We start from the raw sequence: 17,960 nt of genomic DNA on the forward strand, positions 1-17,960 counted from the left end.
GTTTAATCCCTGTGTCTGAGTGTGCAGGATCTTAAGAGCGCAGGAAGTCGAGAGGAAGACGCAGCTAGCGAGAAGGACGGTACGGGAAGGGAGCCGACGGGCTCGGTGCGTCCAGAGCCGGTCCTAGTTGTTGAAATGCCCTGGGCGAAATTATTAATTATGCCCTAATTTTATCCTTCCATCAACCTAAGTAATAATTATTGTAATCTATAAAATTTTATTTCTAAAAATAGAATAAACAAACTTTTTAGTTGTATAAAGATTTTTCTCTTATGATGACTCTTACTTTTTTTATTTATGTATAAATTTATGTAATTCTAGCCTAGAAATAAGAATGAAACATCAATTCTAAAACTATATATATAAATTCTTTTTCCATTCCTACACTATTAAATTATCCAAGAATAACAATTTTATTTGTAATCAATTTAATTTAGAATACAAGAAGTGCTTTGAAAGAACAATCACTTAGAATTCTTAATAAAAAAAATACTGACAATAGAAAAAAAAATTAACTCAGGAATGCAAAAAGATAAGTATAGTAATTTAACATAAAATTCTGACACCAAATTGAGAAATAATAAAGAAATATAGCCTAATTAGTTTACCTCCATAATCTTTATTTTCAACATCAACATAGAAATATAGAAGAACGAAGAAAACACCAAGAAAATCTATCACAAATATATTCACTTTGAGTTTGAGTATCTTAAACAATATATTCAATAGAGTAGTTAAGAATTAAATCTTTTTATCCTAAATAAGTGAAAACTAGATATAAATGAATTAAATTTTATATATAGGAATCCTAGCAATAACAAAAATTAAAAACGTTGTAAATTTTTAAAATTTCAAATTGACTAAGGCATCATATAACAATCAAAAACTTTTCATAGAAAATGACCTACTTGGTTACTTAGTCCAGAAAGTAAAACAAATTTCAGTTTATAAAGACTTAAACATTAGAGAAATAGAACAACACTATTTTTTCTCTTTAAATAAAGAAAAAAAATTTAAAGAAATATTAGTTCCTCATAATTAACACAAACCTTCCAGCTTATTGGATGTCTCCTTGTCAATTTCGCATCCAAATCTAAAGAATCACTTACATAGACGTTGTAAACCTTCTCTTCGCTTCCTCTTCACTAAATCATAAGAAAAAATGAGAGTGAATGTAGAGGATATAGTTAAATTGTCATATTTAGAAAATTGACATTTTTTTTATGATGAAACTACCAACTACCTCACAACAATATAAGCATGTTTAGAAATATTACTCTAATTTATGAATATGAGCACTGCTCGTATGTTGAAATTTATGAAATTTTACTCCAATATAGGCGTGTTCTGGACTTGCCTATCACTCCAGAAATATCTTTTATCAATTAGCACTTTTGGAGCATTTTGCAAATATAAAGCTAAACATGAATATGATGGCTACAAGACAACACTCAAACATCAAGAAACAAATAATACCCATCCTCACATAAGCCAAGTTATCAATCTAATAGGAAAATTACCAATTTATGCAAAAATAAAACATGATTAGGACGATTAAGACCTAAAAATGAATAGAGCAGAAATTTCCAATTTATACACATGATTAATAAGAAAATGAAAAACACTAGGCGAGGGAGGGCAGGGCTTGAAACTAGTTCAAGAACTACGGAAGACGACAAAGAATATGGAACATCAGAACAGGCAAATGAGCACAAAGCTAGCATAAATCCATGAGGGGTGAGCCGCTCCTCAAAGTGCAAACAAAGGCAGGGAGGGGAGAAGTAATAGAAGGGAGCGCAGGGGGTGTCATATTTCTGTCCAATGTATTATAAAGAAATTTGAATGAATAAAACACACCTTACACCTTTGACAAGGAAAAAAAACCTAGGGCACCAGCACAGTGGGAAAAACAACATTAGAAGAGAGACCTAGAGACTGCTCGTCTCGCTGATGGAGGGTGCCTCTGAGAGAGACAAATCCGTCCCTGGGCCAGGGAGGGTTTCGCTGTTTCGGAGACGAGGGAGGGAAGGCGCTGCGGCTGTGGCGGCGGCGAGGGAGGGAAGGTGCGGCGGCGGCGAGGGAGGGTGCGGCGACTGCGAGTTTGCAAGGAAGGGTTTCGCCAACGAAGGAGCCTAGGAGGGAGCGAGGGAGGGTGCGACGAGGGAGGGTTTTGGCGATGGGAGTAGAATCGCGAGGTTCGGTGAGGGAGGAAGGGAAAAGGGCAAAAAAAATAAATATATTATTATATATGTATATATTTTTTGGGCCCCTTAAAATTTTGGGCCCTGGGCAGGGGCCCTGGTAGCCCTGGCCCAGGGCCGGCTCTGGGTGCGTCCGAAGGACGAGAGAGCTGCGGAAGAGTACACCGGTGGGCGAGAAGAGTGTGCACGACGTTCGAGGGGCGTTAAGCACTACAACAAAAACGGCAAACGACAACGGATATTATCCGTTGTCGTAGGGTCAAAAAACCGTTGTAACTAAGAGTGTTGTAGAATGTATTGCCCTACGACAACGGTTTTGAATCCGTTGTCTTTGTAGACATTTGACAACGGTTTTTATCCGTTGTTGTTTATATGCCCAAAATTTGGCTACGAAGGATACGACAACATTTTAAAACCGTTGTGGTAGATAATTTCAACAACAGAAATACACCGTTGTTGTAGACATTTTTTACAACAGATATAAACTGTTGTGGTAGATAATATTTGACGCGTTTTATTTTTTTACAACAGTTTTAATATATTTTACAACAGATAAAACCGTTGTCTTTTATCACTTTTTACAAAAAAAATTCAGTTGTGGTTTACCTAGTTTTTACAACATTTTTAACTATTGTCTTTAATGTTCATTAATACCAAACAACCAATCTTATTTTACTATAAGCAAACCACCAATACAAAACTAAATATTTACTACATTAAATCCAAAATAAACATCCATATATAATTCATCTTGTAGCCACGTATACAAAAATTTACAAAATGAGTTGTTACTCATCAAAATACACATGTTTTCCATTACTCTCCATATACATTAAATCACATGTTTTTCATTTGTTGTTCTCCATATGGCTTTTAATTTACAAATTAGGAAGGCAAGCTACATCCTAACAAAGCTCACTTCTTGCATCAAAAAAACTCAAGCCTCACGAATTGCCCGACCTGCAAGAGAAAATTTAACAAAACTTATCAAATTTCAGAATTCCAAAAGGAGAATGTAATTAACCAATCTATAGTGCATAGAAGGCAAAAACAAACCAAATGAAGGAAACAAAAAGAGGTGTTTATTAGAGAATAACAGTACATGGAATCTACTAGGAGCAGTGATACCTAGCTTAGCATAGTTTATTAAATAATTAGCACTGCATGCAGCTAACATTATTTAAGTGAACTAACATCCAAGATCAATAGAATTCATGCAAAGCGCATTACATCCATTAACATCTTGAAACAAAATATTCATGCAATTTTCTGTGTCATTTTCCAGACTGCATTACCTTTGAGACCTGGTAGGCACAATATGCTTTTCCATTTTGCAAGTAACAAGTTGCCAGGAGCTGCAAACTGATCTGCAATAAATAAACTCATCACAAAAGCATAAGTGAAAGTAAAAAAACATGGGTTCAAAATCTTCCAATTAAAACTTGAACCAAAAGAATTGAATCATCATGATGAGTTATGGTAGGGTGAATTGTTTGTAGAGCTAAAACAATTCCACAAATTCCTCAAAATAGAAATCACATACGCACAGCTTTAATAATTACATAGGACACCTAAAAGAACCAAAGTGTCAATCAAATAAGTGTAGATTAAGAGCTATAACATTCACTACATTCCAGTTGGAAAAATAGATTTTTCATTCCCATTTCATCAATACAAAGAGAAAATCTAACAAATTTAGCTGCAATGCACGTGCAATTCACGGGTAATTTACATTGCTCGTCCAAGCAAAAGTATATAGAGCAAACTATTAAGAAATCAAACTGCAGTATATAGATGTCAGCTACTCACACAACCCAACCATTATTAATTTTGGACCACAAAGAGAGGCAATAAATAAGGGAAATGTCAGCTAATTCTGCTCATGGTAGAAATGCAAGAATGAAGTATTGAGCAAAGGAGATAGCTAGCTGTGAACAAACAAATTATCAGCACTAAGGAATCAAAATCAATAAGGTATGGAGTCACAAACAAAGTGTTCAACCATCTTTTGAAGTCTAGTAATTTATACCTAGTAATGAATATAGTCTAGTACGCAATCTGCTCATTCGGATCGTACTTCGTCAATTTCTTCGTTGGAGTAAATTGTTTTCATGAACTGTTAACAAACCTAGATTATATTAGTAAAAAAAATCAGTAATGAAGAAGCAAAGTCAAATAAAAGAAATTATTTGAGAAAATTGAGAATATGACAAATATTACCATTGAGCTAAGTGAATCCTTCTCACCGGTAGCATTTCCTTCAATAATTTCTCTCATAAATTTCATCACATAAAACCCACATTGTTTAGCATCAGGTTGTCAATGACCTTATGTTAACAAAAAATTATCAACGAATAATGCACAGTTAAATATTTTTAAATTAATCACAAGTAAACATATGTGTGTATATATAATATACAAACCTTTACGACTTCCCACATAGGCTTCTTTTTCCCTTTCCTTTGCTTGTTCGAATTGAACAATTTCAAGCTCCTTTGTACAACAAGAGTTGATGTATGATTAATAAATTAAATTAAATGCTTAATTAAAAAACAAATATGTACTCACATATCCACTACATATTTCCAGTCCTCATAACGATTGTGATGATTAAATGAATCGAACAAATAAATCATCTCCACATAAGGGTCGATGACAGTCAAAATCCAATGACAATTATGCACAAAACAGAGTCAATGCATAAATTCAACAGAATTGCTGAAATAAATCTATTAAAAATGAAATTGTAATATTTATTTACCCAACATTGTTAGGTGCCAAAACTAGCTGATTTTTTGTTGCACCACTCATCCTATTAATCAAAACACTTGCCTAGCTATTCAAGTATTCAGTCTTTTCATTTTTGTCAAGTTTGGATACATATGACATTACTGGAAGGGTTTGTGGATCCACAAATCTGAACTACTTATCCCTAATGAACAAATTAGGGATAAGTTAACTAATAGAATACTAATAAGTTAATTAGTAAAACGTAAGAACAGTGCAATAAATATTAATAAGTAAGAGAATTACTCGATATAAGGATCAACGTCAACATCATTTTCCAAGACATAACGATGTGCTTGATGCAATGGACTATGCATCAGGACTGTGTAACCGCTGATGAAGTGATACATTGTTTGCGGTAAAGTAAGTTTGCTAACTAGTGGAAGCATGCCAAAAGCATCACATGCCAAGAGGATGACATTCTTAGGGTGCGGACCAACACACGGTATCTTCGCATTAGGAATATACTCAATTGGATATGAAGCTCGAGTGTTCTCTGCAACATCAACAGTTCCATTGAACCAGATTCCCTTTCACACAATACCAATTCACTCAAGAAGTTTGTTTCATCTTGTTAATCACCTGTAATAGAGTTATCAGAGTAGTCTACTTCCCTAGTGTGTTCATCGAAAACGATGTTTTCCAACACTACAAGAAATTTGCAAACATTAGGACAAAAAAATATGAATGGTTCCAGTTCAAAGTGCATGTCGAGTTTGATAGGGCACTTGCCGGTTCCAAATTTGATGGCATTCCAAATGTCAGGTTCCTTCTCCTTTGTTAGGCCAATACATTTTGCATAGCAACCTCCTTCAATGTTTGAAATACCATTTTCACTCCAGCAATGCTCATCATCGCCAATAAGAAGCCTGTTGTGGTCTGTAGACAGAGTAGTTTTCCCTGTGCCTAAAACAACAAAGCAAAAGTCATAAGAACAACGAAGCCATATGGCGAAAACACTGCAGTGTAACATAATTCTACACATTTACACATGGAATGCTTCTAGTTAAGTTGCAACGGGCAGTATAGTAACCATGCAATGGGCAGGTGATGCGCCAGAATCTTGTCTGACCAACACTTACCTGATAGTCCAAAGAAGAGGGCAACATCACCATCTTTGCCCATATTGTTGCTAGAGTGCAGGGAGAGAATGTTTCTTTTAGGCATTAGATAGTGCATCACACCGAACAAACCCGTCTTCATCTCCCCGGCATATTGTGTGCCAAGGATCACCATTTCTTTCCTATCAAGATTAAGATCAATGCTGGTGGAGGTAGTCATGTAGTGTGTGTATCGATTACATGGAAACTGGCCAACATTGTAAATTGTGAAGTCCGGAGTACTGAAATCCTCCAGTTCTTCAGGCGTAGTACGGATGCACCTGCGATCCTTCCAATTATTTCATGCAAAAGAGAGTTTTTCTTCTTCTAGTTTACATGTTTTGGATATCTGAATCCTCTAGATATGCAGAATTATGCCAAGTGCAGAAGTTGATCTACGAATTGTATTTACATATGAAATTTAACAGTCATTTGGGTTCATAGAAGCCAATACTCTTGCATGGATGATTAGATATTTCAACTTATTTGGGTATCTTTTTTCCCTAGACCAGAAAATTAAGGAAACTTTATTTACATCTAAAATTCTAGCGTTTCCAACCTACTTGATTATAAATTGTTAATGAAGCCTAAATAACTAAATAAAAACATTTTGAAAAGAAAAAAAAAGAACTCTTCACAAACAGTAGACTTATACAAGCATTTGATACAATCAGAGAATTTATAGTGTAAAACAATTGTAATAAACAAAAGAGTATAAAGTCGGAATTCAACATATCTAAATTAAATACCTAAAATAGAATGATCTTACCAGGTAAATCTTTCTCTAGAAGCCTCCACTCAAGCTGAATCCTTTTTGCCCAATTTTTTGAAGGCTGTCAATAAAAAGAGATTAGGAAATTATCATCATTCGTTGCCATATCCCTACCCTACTGCCAGGCTATACTTCTGTATCAATCTCATCTCCATTATTTATGCAATCGATCATATAACACCAACTGTGGTGGGTAGATTCAGATAACCATATCAATGGAAATTATCATCCCTAAGAGTGATGGCACTTACCTTAATTTCCCGATAAGACGGAACACCATCGAGATGCTCTGGGATGCTGAAATAGTGATCCGAGTGTTCTTTAATAGTATCAAATTTCTTAAATGATTTATACTTCACATCGATCTCATCTTCAACAATGATCTTCTTGTTCTTTTTTGGCTCTTCGGCAGCAGGAGGATTCTTCAACCGAGGTTCGGGTGCTTCAAGGATTCTTGTTCTCAAGAATTGTTTCCTTTTAGGTTTAGAAAAATCGATCCGGCGGTGGCCCACCAGTATCCGGCAAGGAATCTGGATGTTTCCCCCTTTTTTTATTATTGAGAAAGAGATGTTTGTTTGGAGATTAAATATTGACCTGATGGATTGGAGCTGGAGCTTCTGGCGCTCCTCCTCTGGGATGGTGACGAAGGCAGCGTTGCCCTACTACGCGCTGTCCTTGATGGGGGTGGTCGGCGCCGACCTCTTCTTCTGCAGGGAGTACAGTTCGTCGATGGTCTTCGTCTTCATCGGCAGCGCGCTATTGTTGTGGCAGATCCCGTTCTCCGGTTTCTCCCTCCCGTGCGTCTGGATCTTCGGCAGCCCATTGGAGAACGCCGCCGCTCACCAGGAAACGAGAAGGAGCACAACGTCGTATGAGGAGAGGGAAAGATAAATGGCTTAGGTTTGGGAACGCAAAAACACGGCGCCGAAAAGAAAACAACGAGGGAAAGGAAAACATCGAAGGGGGGAAATGACCAAATTCAATTACAACGGTTTTTTCAAAACTGTTGTCGTAGCCGCTAAAAAAACGGATAAAGACAACGGTTTATAAAACCGTTGTAAAAAGTGTTGTCGTTTTAAAAAAAAGTCGCTCAATGACAACAGTTTTGCTAAAACCGTCATCTTTTATATTTAATGGGGAGTTCAAAGACAACGGTTTTTGCCAAAACTGTTGTCTTTGAGCAAATAAGCAACACTTTCTCTTAAAACCGTTGTCGTAGGGGTGTTGTCGTTTGCAGTTTTTGTTGTAGTGAAGCCGGGGAGGAAGGCTGCTCGAGGAGAAGGCCGAAAATTTAGTTCGGGTGAGCCCTATTTCGGTTGGCCGAATCACCCAAGCTATCGGAGCATCGAAAGCCAAATCAAAGGATCTGGAAAAGAAGCAAAAGCTAGAAAATCAGCTTGAAGGCGCCTTCATGAAGCATGAAGGCGCCCTCAACATGAAGGCACCTTCATGACTTGATGAAGGCGCCTTCAACAGGTCAATTGTGACCGTTTGCATTTCGGATAAAGTTTTATCCGCCTACTCGATGGAGGCGCCTTGGACCTCTGTTGGAGGCGCCTTAGACATCCGAGATAGAATTTCCAGGGGCTATAAAAGGACCCCTGGACCTAGGAATTAATTATCAATTGTTCAATCAACTCTGTAATCATTTCCTAGCAATAGTTCTGACCTGTTAGAGTGTAAAAGACTTTTCCGCCTTCAATAAAGGAGACTTTTTTAGTGCGCTTTTCATCGCCCTGGATTAACAACTGTCTTGGTTGTAACCAGGTTAACTGCTGAGTCTTGGTTTCATTTCTGTTTCTTTATTTTTGTGATTTTAGTATTGCCATTACACTTTTGAGTTGAAAGCACGAGGAGGGTATAGTTTTTATGTTTCAAGCAATTCACCCCCCTCTTGCCGGCCTCCGCTGCACCTACAATTGGTATCAGAGCCAGACCACCTCAGAAGGACTAACCGCCGACTGAAGCACGAAGATCAAGACGATGGTCGAAACAAGAATTCATCCCCCGAAGTTCGACGGAGACTTCGCAACGTGGAAACGCCGTATGGAGGTATTTTTTAAAACCGACTTCGATATTTTACTAACTATGAAATATGATTTTGAAGTTTCGATGGACAAAGAAGAGCATCAGTAGAGCAAGAAGGAGCAAGCCGATTTTGTCGCCAACGGAAAGACAGAGTTCCACCTGCTTAGCGTGCTGCCACCACAAGAGGTAAGTCGAATCGGAAGCTACGACTCCGCGAAACACCTCTGGGAAAAATTCCTGGAGCTTCACGAAGGTACATCCGAAGCGAAGCTTGCAAGACGCGATATCCTCCGGACTCAACTCACGAACCTCCGGATGAACCAAGGCGAGAAGGTAGCGCAACTCCAAGCAAGAATTAAGGAGCTAATAACTCAACTAAGAAACCTTGGAGAAGAAGTAACGAACCGGGACTCGATCTGGTACGCGCTCAACGTCTTCCCCAGAACTCTAGAATGGGCGCCCTTAGTAGATGCATACTACATCTCTAAGGACTTCGAGATAAGTACTTTAGAAAATTTATTTTTTACTTTTGAACTTCACGAATCTCGAGTTGCAGAACCCAATGGAGTCGAGAAGACTAGTCAGAACATTGCCCTAAAGGCAAGAATAAACGGTTCTGACTCCGAAGCCTCGATCGACGAATCCGAAGCTGTATTAATGGTAAGATGATTTAATAAGTTTTTTAAATCTAACAAATTTAGATCGCAGTCGAGTAAACATCATCAAAAGAGAAGGACAACCCATTGCTACAATTACAACGAAGAAGGGCACATCAAGGATGACTGCCCGAAATTGAAGAGCATGCAGAAAGAGAAGGAAAAGATAAAGTACAAGAAGCCAGAATCCTCCAGATACAAGACCCTGAAGGTCGCGTTCTCAGACTCATCCTCCGAGTCAGACGTCGAAGAATTCTCAGGGTTAGCGCTAATAACTAACGATCAGCTGGAAGAAGAGTCAAGCTCAGAAATGAGCATAGATGAAGGGGGAGAAACATCAGAGGAAGAAAGCTGCAGTGAAGGGGGAGCATCACCAACTCAGGTAAGTAAGGTACATAATCTAACCCCAACTCAGTCCTTTCAATTTATTAAGTCTCTTTCTAAAGATTTATTCAAATTAGAAAAAGAAAATGTTGACTTAAATAGAATTTTAGATAAATTAAAATCAGAATATGATAATTTAAAATTAGAAATTGAAATTTTGAAAACTGATGCATGTTTTAAAATAAATATTTTTCAAAATTCAAAACTTAGGATTTATGGAAAAGTAAACTGGTATGTTAAACATCATCAAGGTCTACTTAGGAAAATTCCCAAGAATTATATACCCCCTAAGTTTCTGATTAATCCAGTAGGAAAGAACCTCTATTGAGTTCCAAAAACTTTATTAGACTAAATTTGTTTTATTATTAAAGCTTCCAACAAGAAAATTAAACGTTAAAATTTCTCTATGAGGCTTTGTCTAAGGAAGTGGTTGTTGCTCCAATAACCAAGAAGGCCTAGTGCCTCGCTACGACCTGGAAGCTGAAATATTGAAATAAATATTTAATTAACTTTCTGAAAAATCATTAAACTAGAATTAAATAATGCTTTGAAAGTTTTTTTAAATATTGTCTTTGAAAATCTTCAAAATTTTTACTTAGAATTTTTTTTAGAAAATTTTCAAAATTCATTTTACTTAGAAATTTTTTCTGATAAATTCTAAAAAGTCATTTAACTTAGAATTTTTTTTGAAAATTCAAAAAATTCATTTTAGTTAGAATTTTTTTTTGGAAAATTCTAAACATCCATTTTGCTCAGAAATTTTCTAACTTAAGAATTTGTTAAATATTTTTTAAATAAATATCATATTCTCTTATTATTACCCCATTTTTACTGTGATCAAAGGGGGAGAGAAAGGTATAAGTTTAGGGGGAGAGAATTTTTTTTAATTTTTTTCAAAACTCTGAGTTTTAAAAATATTTTTGAAAAATTCTATTTAAACTCTTAATTAAATAGATACAATTTATTTTAATTACAAATTTATGCTTAAAAATGTTAGTTTAGTAAGTTCTTTAAAATTACTATTTGTCTATTTTTATCCTAACTTGAACTTGGGTTGATGCACATCAAAAAGGGAGAGATTGTTAGACTCCATGGTTGTTTTGATGTGATCAACCAAGTTGGTTAGGTCTTGCTTTGTGTTTGATCCCTGTGTCTTAGTGTGCAGGAGCTTAGGAACGCAGGAAGTCGAGTGGAAGACGCAGCTAGCGAGAAGGACGACACGGGAAGGGAGCTGACGGGCTCGGTGCGTCCGAAGGACGAGAGAGCTGCGGAAGAGTACACCGTTGGACGAGAAGAATGTGCATGGCGTTCGAGGGACGTTAAGCCGGAGAGGAAGGCTGCTCGAGGAGAAGGTCAAAAATTGGGTTCGGATGAGCCCTATTTCGGTTGGACGAATCACCCAAGCTATCAGAGCATCAGAAGCCAAAGCAAAGGATCTGGAAAAGAAGCAAAAGCTGGAAAATTAGCTTGAAGGCGCCATCAACATGAAGGCGCCTTCATGACTTTATAATGGTGCCTTCAACAGGTCAATTGTGACCGTTTATGTTTCGGATAAAGTTTTATCCGCCTACTCGATGGAGGTGCCTTGGACATCTGTTGGAGGCGCCTTGGACATCCGAGATAGAATTTTCAGGGGCTATAAAAGGACCCCTGGACCTAGGAATTAATTATCAATTGTTCAATCAACTCTGTAATCATTTCCTAGCAATAATTCTGAGCTTTTAAAGTGTAAAAGGCTTCTTCGCCTTTAGTAAAGGAGACTTTTTCTAGTGCGCTTTTCATTGTCCTGGATTAACAACCCTTTTGGTTGTAACCAGGTTAACTGCTAAGTCTCAGTTTCATTTCTATTTCTTTATTTCTGTGATTTTATTATTGCTATTGCACTTTTGAGTTGAAAGCACGAGGAGGGGATATTTTTTATTTGTCAGGCAATTCACCCCCTCTTGTCGGCCTCCGCTACACCTACAGAGTTTAAGACTCAAATGCATCATATTATTAGAAAATTTTCTCATTAATCAATTAGAGATCTATAGCGTATTATTGGAAATTTTTCTCATTAATATTTTTCTCTGATTCTTTTTAGTTATTCCACATCATAGGATTGATAACACTGCGAGTGGAGAAGTTTCTATAAATACTTTGAGTTGGCGACGTTAAAAAACATATTTTTCTTAACTTTTTGGCTAAGATCAAATATGACATTAAATTAATTTTTATAAAATTCTCTAGCGAAACAATTTGATAAAATATCAGATTCGAATACATTCCTACTGCACAATCTACGTACTTCTATAAATCCTCTCACAACATGAAAGTTAGGTTTATGTTTTACGTATAAAAATCGTCCCTCCATGGTTGAATTCCTGAATCCACCGCTGGTTATGATGATATTAAATGAGAACGTATATTTTTTAAAACTAGAGTATTTAAAAAAGTAAAGGCATTTTTAATGAAAAGTGATTATTGGGGCATCTTTCAATATTCCCATTTAATTAGAACATGTCATAGTATGTACCTCAGGATAGATGCCTAATAAAATCGGATTCAAGAAAAGAGAAACATCTTTTATTTAATTTTATATTCCAAGAATATAATTTTCTTTTTCATCTTTCATGACCTAAAAGAGCTTTGGGTAAAAATAAGAAGATCTTTATTTTTTGAAATCATCGTCATATAGAATTCTACCATTCATTTGTTGACAAAAGATAGTTTATTCTCAATAATTTCTTGTTTATGAAATTTCTCAATAATTTTTGGTAACATACCATAGTCAGCTTAATACATTATTTGACATTATTGATGCATATTAAATGCTGAATTCTGCCATTCATTTGTTGACAAAAGATAGTTTATTCTCAATAATTTCTTCTTCTTTTTTTTATGAAATTTCTCAATAATTTCTGGTAACATACCATAGTCACCTTAATACATTATTTGACGCCCCCAGGGCGTAGCGCAGACGGTGGGCGTATGATATCTCTGGCGTAATGGCCAGGGGTCGATTCTCAGGAACTGACGACCTGGGGTTTACCCCGCCATGCGCCTATAGCCTGTGTACCTGCATGAACCTCCCTCCATATCCGTGGGGCCGACACTAGAGGGGCCGCTAAGGTAGCGGATCTACCTTAATACATTATTTGACATTATTGATGCATATTAAATGTTGAATTCTACCATTCATTTGTTGACAAAAGATAGTTTATTCTCAATAATTTCTTTTTTTATGAAATTTCTCAATAATTTCTGGTAACATACCATAGTCACCTTAATACATTATTTGATATTATTGATGCATATTAAATGTTGAATTCTATCATTCATTTGTTGACAAAAGATAGTTTATTCTCAATAATTTCTTTTTTTAATGAAATTTTTCAATAATTTCTGGTAACATACCATATTCATCTTAATACATTATTTGACATTATTAATGCATATTAAATGTTGAATTTTACCATTCATTTGTTGACAAAAGATAGTTTATTCTAAATAATTTCTTTTTTTTTTTATGAAATTTCTGAATAATTTCTTGTGACATAACATAGTCACCTTAATACATTATTTGACATTATTGATGCATATTAAATGTTGATTTCTACCATTCATTTGTTGACAAAAGATAGTTTATTCTCAATAATTTCTTCTTTTTTTATAAAATTTCTCAATACTTTCTGGTAACATACCATAGTCACCTGAATACATTATTTTACATTATTGATGCATATTAAATGTTGAATTCTTCCATTCATTTGTTGACAAAAGATAGTTTATTCTTAATAATATTTTTTTTATAAAATTTCTCAATAGTTTTTGGTAACATACCATAGTCATCTTAATACATTATTTGACATACATTATTGATGCGTATTAAATGTTGAATTCTACCATTCATTTGTTGACAAAAGATAGCTTATTCTCAATAATTTCTTTTTTTTTATGAAATTTCTCAATAATTTCTGGTAACATACCATAGTGACCTTAATACATTATTTGGCATTATTGATGCATATTAAATGTTGAATTCTACCATTCATTTGTTGACAAAAGATAGTTTATTCTCAATAATTTCGGGTAACATACCATAGTCACCTTAATACATTATTTGACATTATTGATGTATATTAAATGTTGAATTGATTCGACGGTTGTATGAACATGACACATTCACACGGTAACAATTATGAAATTTCGTATGGTTATAATTTTATAGTTGTTATAATCTGTATATTATTGGATAAATTTATAATCTAGTAATTCTAATAATAATAATAATAATAATAATAATAATAATAATAATTACCAAACTAAATCGCATCAGACAAAAAGTGAGTACTTTTAAGAGAAAGTAAACAAAGGAAAAGATTGAATCGCTGAAGGAGAAAGATTCAGCTGTGAAGGTCAGATGCACGCTTTCAAATTTAATGACCAATTAGGACACCACTAATTATTTTTTTAAATAAAATTCAAAAAATATTTCTATCAACAAAATAATATATTCCAAGTTTGAACCGTGTAAATTCAAACAAAATAATATGTTCGAGTTGTATTCTAAAAGTTCGACTTCAACAACTTCCTCCTCCTTCGATTGAATCTTACTTAGGTGTTTGACCTGATGCTACCACTCGTTCAAAGATTGAGACTGCTTCAAAACCTTATCTTGTTCGTCCAACAAGCTCCAAAATCCAACCTTGACTTGATTAAGTCTTCTCCCTTCCTCAGACCGTCACCCTCTCTATATGTGTATCCATTCAGTTCAATCTTCTTTCTCGTTTCAGTTGATTCGATTCAATTGGGGAATTCTTAGAGATTTGTTCGAATTCTACTGACTGAATCCATAGCCAGTTGGACTTATGAAGTCAAGTTCCCTATTCTTTGATAGCTAGTCTCCTTTCATATGGTCGGTCGGTTATATATAGAACCGGTCGGACCAACGAGATTTAACTCCTTATTACTTCAACATCATATGCTTAGCACCAGGGTGTAGAGTATATAGCCAATCGGCCTCATAACCAGCCAAATTTACAAGACCTTGCTCTTCGCTCTTCAAGGATATAAATCTCCTATTATATATAACTGGCCAGATATAAGGTCGGTCAAATTTTCTCTAGGAGACAACAATGTCAGAGAATCACAACTCGTCAGAAAGTAATAACTATTTGTCAGAGAATATTCTTTTATTACAATATATACATTCAATGGAACATCACTTTTTATCAGCAGACATATTATGACAACATATTCTCTTAACCACTGTATTAATATCGTAAGTTATAAAGGACGATTTAGATATGAGTAACAAAATATTCCTCGGAGGATGAGGATTACTCGACAACTTCTGACACTAAACATTTTCTGTTACCTCGGTGTCGAGTGTGTTGTTTATTGTATATATATAATTGCGTGGTTGTGTTTTATTATGTTTCAACCGAGTGAGCTGAATATAAACTGCGTGGTTGTGTATATATTACAACCGCATGTGGCTGATGTATTTTGTATGTATGTATGCTTCAGATTGTCACCGGTAAAGGAGAGATGTTACCGAAATTTTTCTGTAGGGGCTTCTTTGGGGGCGTGACAATTTAGTGGTATGAGAGCAGGTTTACAATGCCTGTTGTTTTGGATTTTCGAATTAATCTGATACCAATTTATTGGTATCAGAGTAAGGCTTATGATGCCTATTTTTCGTGTTTTGCGATTTCGTGTTTTGCGATTTCGTGTTTCGATTTTCTTGATGTGACTTTTCAGATTTTGGGACCAGACAGCGGCAGGATATCTCCAAGTTATAGGATGTATATGTAATTTACTGTTATATTATACTTCTGTAGTCTTATCTTGTTAATGATATCAGGAATGAAGCGTGGAGAGACAGACCCTAGTCAGCGATGTGGTCCAGGATGACCACGGAAATGACCTACCGAGTCAGTAGAGTCTGAGCCAGTTGAGCAGGAGGTGGATTCCTTCAAAGATCCTACAGAGGTTGAGACTGATAGTCGTGGACAGACCCATCAAGTTCCCATGAGAGATCAGGGTTTTCAGCCTTAGTTGGTTCCTCCTACATTACCACCAGTGGTCCCTACTCATGCTGCTACTCCTTGGGTGAAGGATAGAGCTCGTATCCCATTATTGGCTCGATCGGTTAAGGACCGATTTACTTTGTTCCATGGAGTTCCTGATCCTAGTGTTGCTCATTCTTGGTTGGGAAATGTGGCGGATACTTTCGAGTATATGTCGTGTACCGAGGAAGAAAAAGCCAAATTAGCTGCGTACCACCTTCGAGATCAGGTTGTTACTTGGTGGAAGATGCAGAAGTCGCTTTTTAGGGATCAGAGGGTCACCTGGACTTTATTGCGAGATGCCTTCGAGATATAGTATTTTCCTGCTCCTTTTTGTATGGCCCGTCGATAGGAGTTCTTAAATCTTAAGCAGGGGGATCGATCTGTGATGGAGTATGATGCGGAATTTAACCGACTAGCTGAGTATTATCCTCATCTTGTTGCTCAGGACAATGATCGGTTAAATCAGTTCACTCAGGGCCTTGCATCTTATATTCGTATCCGGATGTCTGGTTTTACTCCTAGCACTTACCGAGAGGCATTAGAGAGAGCTTTAATGATTGAGATGACACAGCAGCAAGTTTCCCAGGAACGGGGAAAAGATAAACAAAGGCTCAGGGTACAACTCCAAATCAGAAACAACATAACCAAGGCCAAAAGAGACGGAAGAAATGGCATGGATCCCAAGCTACTTCGGGGGAGTCTGATCGATCATCGAAGGCAGGACAATCATCAGCTGGTTCTTCTATACCCCCTCAGAAAGATCTTTCTAGCAGGCTTAGATGTTTCAGATGTGGTGCTGATGGTCACACTAGACCTAATTGTCCATTAAGCCAGGATATATGCTATTACTATAAGCTTCCAGGTCATGTGAGTCGTGATTCCACATTGAAGGCGCAGTTGGAAGCGGCCAAGAGTACTACACAGGGAAGTCGTACTACTCAGACTCGGCAGTTAAAGGGATCACAGAGGACACAGAGTACTTCTTATCAGCAATGTATGCCACCTCCTCAGGCACAGGTATATCACATTCAGAGTCAGGAGCACTCAGCAGTAACAGTTGCTATGCAGTATGCCCCTGTTGTTTCTTCGCATCAGATATATCTGGCACATCAAAACATTACGACGCCACCTAGTTCTTGTCCAGTGATCCAGCCTCAGCAGTATACTACCACTCACCAGCCTCAGCAGTATGCTACCACTCACCAGCCTCAGCAGTTTGCTACCACTCCACCAGCATAGTTCTAGACCAGTACTGGAGTACCGCCATCGTGCCCGAAAGTAGGACGAGTTTATGCTGTTAATCACAAGGAGTCACAGCGGGCCGAGGGATCGGTCTTTCGGGGTATGATTACTGTTAATTCATTTCCTACTGAATTATTGATAGATACTGGTAGTTCCCTTTCTTTCAATTCTCGGGTATTTTTGGGTAAGATTTGAAGATTACCTATTCGTCGGACTCACACATTAGCAGTATCTTTACCTTCGGGAAAGATACTAAATATCAGTCAGGAGATTAAAGAATGTCCATTGGATTTCGAGAGTCAGACCCTTATGGTTGACTTACAGGTTCTGGATATGCTAGAATTTGACATCATTTTGGGTATGGACTGGTTGGCCAGATATTATGCTACCGTCGACTGCGGCGCGAGAGTGGTTACATTTAGACCTCCAGGTCTACCATCCTGGGTATTTATGGGTACTAAGGATGATGTGATTTCTATCATCTCAGCACTGCAAGCTCGGAGGTTATTGTCCCAAGGTTGTCAGGGGTATTTGTTATCCATGATTAAGGTTGATCATGATCATGTTTCACAGCCTTCGGACATTCCTATAGTTCAAGAATACCCTGATGTATTTTCAGAGGAATTACCTGGCTTGCCCCCAAAAAGGCAGGTGGAGTTCACGATTGAGTTGATTCCAGGGTCAACACCGATATCAAAGACTCCGTATCGCATGACACCTAAAGAATTGGAGGA

The 17,960-nt window shown here is 36.7% G+C and overlaps 1 protein-coding gene across 1 annotated transcript; it reads right to left on the bottom strand.

The window, feature by feature from the left end:
• Window positions 1-1,928: 1,928 nt before the first annotated feature.
• LOC122048101 (phosphoenolpyruvate carboxykinase (ATP)-like) lies at window positions 1,929-7,140 on the bottom strand. Its single transcript, XM_042609707.1, has 6 exons — window positions 7,112-7,140; window positions 6,071-6,369; window positions 5,721-5,894; window positions 5,571-5,636; window positions 5,273-5,484; window positions 1,929-2,093 (listed from the first exon to the last, which is right to left on the bottom strand). The coding sequence occupies exons 1-6, from the start codon at window positions 7,138-7,140 to the stop codon at window positions 1,929-1,931; spliced, it is 945 nt and encodes a 314-aa protein (XP_042465641.1).
• Between the last annotated feature and the right edge of the window lie 10,820 nt (window positions 7,141-17,960).

The sequence above is a fragment of the Zingiber officinale genome, chromosome 2B (genome assembly GCF_018446385.1).
Source record: "Zingiber officinale cultivar Zhangliang chromosome 2B, Zo_v1.1, whole genome shotgun sequence".
NCBI classification, from domain to species: Eukaryota; Viridiplantae; Streptophyta; class Magnoliopsida; order Zingiberales; family Zingiberaceae; genus Zingiber; species Zingiber officinale.

What these genes read in the sequence shown, in the direction of transcription:
- LOC122048101 (XM_042609707.1), bottom strand. Translation starts at nt 7,140, where the DNA reads ATGGTGTTCCGTCTTATCGGGAAATTAAG. An exon ending in CCTCTTCTTTGGACTATCAG is followed by an intron (nt 5,895 to 6,070) that starts GTAAGTGTTGGT and finishes TTGTTGTTTTAG; the next exon opens with GCACAGGGAAAACTACTCTG. An exon ending in TGCATCAAGCACATCGTTAT is followed by an intron (nt 2,094 to 5,272) that starts GTCTTGGAAAAT and finishes GCAAACTCGCAG; the next exon opens with TCGCCGCACCCTCCCTCGCC.